The 6855-nt window shown below is 38.3% G+C and overlaps 1 protein-coding gene across 2 annotated transcripts; it reads left to right on the top strand.

Moving 5' to 3' along the window:
* Positions 1-4020: 4020 nt before the first annotated feature.
* mnx1 (motor neuron and pancreas homeobox 1) lies at positions 4021-6855 on the top strand. 2 transcript variants are annotated; one of them, XM_029756139.1, is made up of 3 exons: positions 4021-4582; positions 5472-5632; positions 5884-6855. In XM_029756139.1, the coding sequence occupies exons 1-3, from the start codon at positions 4108-4110 to the stop codon at positions 6169-6171; spliced, it is 924 nt and encodes a 307-aa protein (XP_029611999.1). In that variant the 5' UTR covers positions 4021-4107; the 3' UTR covers positions 6172-6855. The 2 variants fall into 2 exon arrangements, with proteins under 2 accessions (XP_029611999.1, XP_029611997.1); XM_029756137.1 differs by having other exon boundaries at positions 4021-4591.

The following is a 6855-nucleotide window of genomic DNA, read 5'->3' as shown; positions in this document are numbered from 1 at the left end:
TTGCAGTTTGCTAATGGATAAAAAGACGCATTAGGGGGTGCAAATGTTAGTATATTTTTCTCTTAAAAACACTTGATGTAAAAGTCTGAACAGTGATAGTGTTAATCATGCTCAACTGCGTCATCATCAATGTATTGCTTTTGAGCAGAAGGCATTGAACATTCATTTTGCTGAACACAAGTGCCCTTTATTCTTTATTATATTTAAATAGCGACCTGTTTTGTCACATCCATTAGTTGTGATTTTCTTTGCTTGTGTTTAAAAATCCATAAAGGCAATATATTAAATAACAAATCACAGCGACGTTTCTTATTAGCATGCAGGTCGACCAGCTGCTGCTTCTGCAAAACCAAATAAACAAATAGCTCTCCTTCAGAAAAAAAGAAAACGTAGGCCTAATAACTTAAAATAGCCAGGTTCGAAGATCTATAAAGTAATTGTATTAAATAATAAACGTGGTTGCTTAACACTTTGACAGGTGCACAATGAATCAATTCCATTGTCAATTGGAAACAAACTTTCGAAGATTCCCTCGACAACATTTCAGATCGTCAATCACGGTGTCTCGTGTCATGGGGGAATGGCCTATCTCGCGTCATCTCGTTTAGTTGAGATTTTACAACAAGAAAGCAGACTGATTTGACCGTCACTCCATGGAATTGAAAATGTTCGTTGGGTTCATGAAATAAAATAGTTTCACCGTCAACACGTTGGATTACAGAAAGGTAAACCTATAACTTTTTAAGGGTATAATTCCAGAAGACTATAGGTTGATGATGAAAGTGGATGGTGGTGCTGATGATAGGCCTAGGCTACTTGTTGTTTATGACGATGTGATTGGCCTAAACAACAATAACACCAATATGGATAATAATATTAATAATAATGTATTTTTAACGATGTTGCACTATTAACAATAATGGATATTTATCTTATAAAGAAAATTAGCAGCAATTTTGAATAAAACTTTTTAAAAGTTTTGAATCATTTTCATTCATTGGATGTTTACTCAAAATAAATTATTAGGCCATTGCAATTGGTCACTTTTTTTATGTGAACCTTAAAAACGACTGCTATTTTCCTCCAAAATAAAACAAAATCTGCATTATAATAGTCCTATAGCACATGTTACATCCTATTGAGTAGTTCATGTCACCATGCTGAAGGACATTGAGATAAATGATCAATACTTCTCTGCAGCCAAACAAAATTGATGGCACGTCTCCAACAAATTAGCCAGCAATACTGAATTTCTAGAAGGACGTTTAGACATATTGCGTGTGTCGCAGAGAAATTAGTTCTCTACTCAGTTCCAGCAGTCTATAAATATCATATGCATAGGTCTTGCAGAATGTAATCTTCCCGCTAATGATATCCAGTAATGGAGTCTATCATCCAAGGTCTTATATGGAAAGAAATAGGCCTGCTCTGCTTCCTCAACAAATTACATTGATAAAATGATTATATGCCACAAATGTGCTTAAAAACAGTCCTATACATTTCAAGCCAGTGGTCATTTGTGCCAATTTAATTGAATGTGTTTATTGCAATAAAAGAGACAGTGCAGGTCCCCTTTAAATTGCATTTTCACAATGAACACATTTACCGAGGGTAATTAATATATAAACTATCTCGATTTGTCAATTTGATTTGTATTCTAGTTAATTGTGAAAGTAATTACGGCGCAAATTAACACCTTTCAGGAAAGACTGGGGTTTTAGGGTCCGCTTCCATCTCAGGGTGCCATATTAATTTTACCTCCTGTTGATGTGATGAAAAAGGACAATAAATCTCCGTGATTGGTGCAGGCCAATAGTAAATGGCTTCATATTTCACTGGTGTTTTAATAGAAATATTCATGTGGCCCCTTAATGAAATTAAAACGGGGGTGGGGACAAAGCACAGATCTAACGGTGTGGCACTGTTAAGATATTAAGAAAATAATGAAAGCGAGATGTTTTAGTGATTCAGAATGCACAGATGCTGTTCATAAATTCAAAAACTGCCGAAATTGGACTGTCAAAACGTTTTCTTAATGGATCTCAAAGCTCATCATAAAAAAAGACAAATTAATCCATGTTCGAAATGTCCAAAGGAGAAAATGATCTGAGGCCTGAGCGAGATAAAAGTCATATCAAGATAACCCCAATGCCATTATTTGATTAGCTTTTAGGTTCAGGTTTAAGCCTTCTAATTTTGTGGTGCATACGTGGATTCACTTTACATGATGCCACACATCAATCTAAGACTCGGCTATTATTCCGTAATCGGTCATGATATTATCAAGGTTTCCAATTAAATGGTGATCCTTTACTTGGAACTACCCAGTGACTTGTTGATTTCCCCAGAGCAAATAAACGTCTGCGCTGGTCCCAAGAGAGTGGTTAGCTGATGAATTGACAAAAACTAATCAGCTTTATTGGGAGACAAGTTAAGGGCAACAGGGTGTCAATAATTCTCATCTTGACCTCTTCTTCCATTAACTTTAAGTGGCTTATTAGACCAAAAGGCAACCACCCCAGAGCTATAGGCCTACATGGAGCCTATAGTTCAAATAACTAACTAATCTATGCTTCATATTTTGCGCGCTCAATTTTATCCGGCTACTACGGATGCACTTATTTATTTTTCACACATTTTTGTCTCAATTGATGACAATTAGTGCACTTTCATAATTGCGTTTTCATAATTTCCATAAATTAGAGCCTAAAATGTCAAAAAGTTGGACCAAATTTGTGGTGGTTTTGCATGTTTTCTTGGGAAACGAAGTCTACAGAATGAGGCGGGGTGTGTATTTAGCAGCTGCAAGTGGAGGCATAAAGGACTAGATCCAGGGGGCAGCTAGGTGAGTTCAGAATCTTCAAATAGATATGGTCTTACCCTAATTAGAAATATTTTCTAACTTAATACACTTTGAAAAGTCAAATATAATTAAAGTTAAAACATGAAAATGTGTTGCATTGAGTTCACCCCGAACACACACACACAAAAAACATCCAGTCATCATATAACCTTTATTTTTTCAGGGTTCCGGGAGGCTATGCACTCCGTGATATCAAGACAGTTAGGCCTACATTTCACATTTATATTGTGGGACAGAGAAAAAAAAAAGTAGGACTTTTCGATCTCTCGGGGTTGGGTAGTGGCATAAGGCAGGCTCTTAGCTAGATTTCCCAGTTGGGCTCGTAAGATCTCCGGGTCATGCATAGACACAGTTTTTCATTTGTGACGTTAAACTTTTGGGGGGAGGAATCTGTCTTGCATGGTGCGATGAAGGCATACGTTGTCAGACATAACAAAATGCTACTTTTATGCTACTGTATAGGCCGCATCCAAAATATTTTTGGGACTATGTCTGTCATTACCAAACTGCCTAAAACGTAGGCTAGATAAGCTATGAAAATCCAAAACATTGAATAGGTCTACGTGGTTGTGGGGCAAAATGTAGGCCTAATGAAATGCATGCGACAATGTCGAAAATTGGATATGCGCGCGGATCTGAAGTTAGGATTCCCCTGGCCCCTCGATGCCCACCCATTGTCTTACATTGCAGAAATAAATAAATATATATTGTAGTCTACAATAACGAGCCCTTTCACTACGGTGAATGGCAAACGATTCTCTTCACAATGACTTACACAAAAAAAAATCATTTTAATAGTTTTCCATGGTTGCAATTCACAGCGGAATTAAATTTACACACTGCAACTCTAAATAATGTCAATAGAAGCTCTTAAAAATGTTTTCTTAAATGTATCCGTTTTATGCAACATTTCTATCATTTTCCTTGTAGAATGAAAATATATATATTTTTTACTTATTTAAAAACAACAACCAAGGTGGGGCGGTTCATTGGTTGGAGAGGTATGCAATGTGCCGAAAAAGCGCACCGTGAACATGTCTTGAATTGACCAATGGGACAACCCCATGCCAAACGGGTGGAACCAATCCCCTATCGAATAGGAATTAAGTGTCATGTAGAGTTTCACCGTTCACACTTTAACCGAGATCAAAACTTTGAGAGGTGGAACAACAACGACGCTTCAACATCGTTTTGATAGGCAACTAACTGTTCAACGTCTGCAAACAACGGGGACACTGGTTCAAATGGAGAAATCTACAAATTTCCGCATCGATGCGCTTCTCGCTGTTGACCCGCCGAAGGTGCAGACATCTCCGCTTGCGCTTGTGACTTCTTTAACCTCCTCTTCCATTTCATCGTCCGGAAGTGTACAAGCCTCAGAATTGAATGCCGACTCTTTAAGGACTGAGACTCCGTCTCCACCGAGGATTTCCTCCTGTGGTTTGATTCCTAAACCAGGCTTCTTGAATAGTCCTCACAGTATTGTTGGATTACATCCACAGAGTGGCGCAGGGATCCCTCCCCAGGCTCTCTACGGCCACCCCATGTATACCTACTCCCTCGGGCAGCACCCTGCCCTGTCCTATTCATATCCGCATGGGTCCCATCACCACCATCCCAGCGACTCCCTCAAACTCTCTGCCGGGACTTTTCAGCTCGACCACTGGCTGAGAGTCTCCACAGCGGGAATGATGCTACCAAAAATGCCCGATTTTAACTGTGAGTATTGTGAGTATACCTATTTATTTGTCATAGTTTGTCGTCTATGCTTTTACATTATTTTTGGACTGCTAATAAATAATTATTTTTGCTTTACACGTGGCGAGTAAATTCATGATTTTTACATGATTGATCCATTGGTGCCTTTACGTTATGGTCCCATGACTCGATGAAGAAATGTTCCCAGCCAAAAAGGCGGTTTGAGTGAGAGGAGAGAGGGTGATAGGTTTTCAGAGAGCAACTAAAATGGACAGATAATGGACAGTGGGAAAGTGACAGAAGAGTGTGAAACCCACAGCCGGCACACTGTTTGCTCACCAGATACTGCCTTTTTGTTCCTGTTCGTTTTAACAAATTTGTTCAAAATGAGGTGGCAAATAGCTTAGGTCTCATTGAATACTTATTCCATGGCAATGTTAGATGTTGGCTCTAACAATATTTTGAACCGGAACTCGTACTGTTTCTTGAGGAGGCAGTGTGCATAAACGAATACATTTTTATCCCATAGACTATGTGGTCTATATATGTTCAGTTTAAATCGGTTTCAATTAAAGCTTTTCGCCATTTAATATTCAGCAACAAATTCCCCATTTTAACCTGAAATTATTACCGTTTCTTTTTCAATCTGCTTATTACAAAATTGTATCTTGCAAGCCTAATATCATAGGTTTAAATGAAATTGCTATCTCAATTAGGACCAATATGCCCGTTATTCCTCCATTTTGCAGGCATATAATGATTATTAATATAGCCTAGGTCTGCTATATACTGCCTATCGAATAATGCATCCCAAATGCGTGAATAATCCTAATGTAAAAACACGCACGAAGGTTGTCATGCTTTTTCCTTGACCTTATTACTACAAATGGACTTATATTTTGTTTTCCAGCTCAGGCCCAGTCAAACTTGCTTGGAAAGTGCAGAAGACCAAGGACTGCATTCACAAGTCAGCAGCTCCTGGAGCTCGAGCATCAATTCAAGCTAAATAAGTATCTGTCGCGACCAAAGCGCTTTGAAGTGGCTACATCCTTGATGCTGACGGAAACGCAGGTATATAAAAGCAACATTTCTAACCAACACATGTTTGTTTGAGACATTGTGAAACATACCACTATTAGGCTATTCAGTCAGTTTTACATGAAAACACTCATTTAGTTGTGTGTTATATAGTCAAGTCAGGTGGTGCTGTAGGTGCCCATTACGCACGGCGCTTACGCGTATTCAAAAACGGCCAATTAATAATTGAATAAAAAAAATTCTCAAAACATTGTCTCATAAATATATGTTATTTTCATTTTCAGGTGAAAATTTGGTTCCAGAACAGGCGGATGAAGTGGAAACGGAGCAAGAAGGCCAAAGAGCAAGCCGCGCAGGAGACGGAGAATAAGAAAAACAACAAAAACGGCCAGGAGAAATCTGACGGACAAGAACAAACGGAATATCAAAAGACTGGTTCTGCAAAAAGTAACAGAATAAGAGACTTCAGGGACAGTGACGATGATGAAGGTGGCAACTTCCTGTACAACTCCTCGGATTGCTCTTCAGACGACGAGAGAAACCACACCAGTGATATAAGTCCACAACCTTGAGACCAGGACAAGGAAACGTGCATTTTTTTGAAAAACTATACACTCCTTAAACTACAGCTGCATTTAGGCCTACAGTAATAAAAACATGAAATCCTACCCGGAAATTCAGAAATGAATGAGAATAATTTGGAAAATACAAATGGATCAATGCCTGACTGAGATTCAGGGTGTGCAGAATGGCCCTAGCAAGCAAGGTCAGATTGACGTTTTAGAAGGTAGTATTGAGGTACACTCTGCTATTTGTAACATTGCATGGTTTTATGTGACAATGTCATGTTTTCGCCCAGTTGTTTTAGGACCCTAATGTCCACTACAATCATATGGGTTCTCCACTATAGGGGTTATTATCATAATATTTTGATATGGCGACCAATTGTAAATTCAAACATGTCACATTTAGCATTTTCTTTTGTTTCATGTTTTTGAACATTGTGAACGTCTGTCATTGCGTCATATAGGCCTACCATTTACGTGCAGAAAAATGTTATGCGTTTATTTTTGTACACTGTGTTTATAAAATGTCTACACCAATGCATGCTAAATTATTGTTGACCGTCTCCCATGGTACAGAGGACATTAAATAAATGTGTTTTGTAAAACGTGGTGTTTTTCAATGCTGACGACATAACATCTATTAAACACACTTTTCCAATTATGGTCCCATTTTGCAGCCAATTTGGTCTT

Source organism: Salmo trutta, chromosome 6 (genome assembly GCF_901001165.1).
Source record: "Salmo trutta chromosome 6, fSalTru1.1, whole genome shotgun sequence".
Lineage (NCBI taxonomy): Eukaryota > Metazoa > Chordata > Actinopteri > Salmoniformes > Salmonidae > Salmo > Salmo trutta.
Note: the sequence above shows the minus strand (reverse complement) of the source record. Positions and strands in the feature narration are given on the sequence as shown.

Excerpts from the sequence above, each read along its gene's own strand:
- mnx1 (XM_029756137.1), top strand. The coding sequence starts at position 4,108 with ATGGAGAAATCTACAAATTTCCGCATCGATGCGCTTCTCGCTGTTGAC. Across the intron at positions 4,592-5,471 it reads CGATTTTAACTGTGAGTATT|CTCAGGCCCAGTCAAACTTG; the intron begins GTGAGTATACCT and ends TTTGTTTTCCAG. Across the intron at positions 5,633-5,883 it reads TGATGCTGACGGAAACGCAG|GTGAAAATTTGGTTCCAGAA; the intron begins GTATATAAAAGC and ends TTTCATTTTCAG.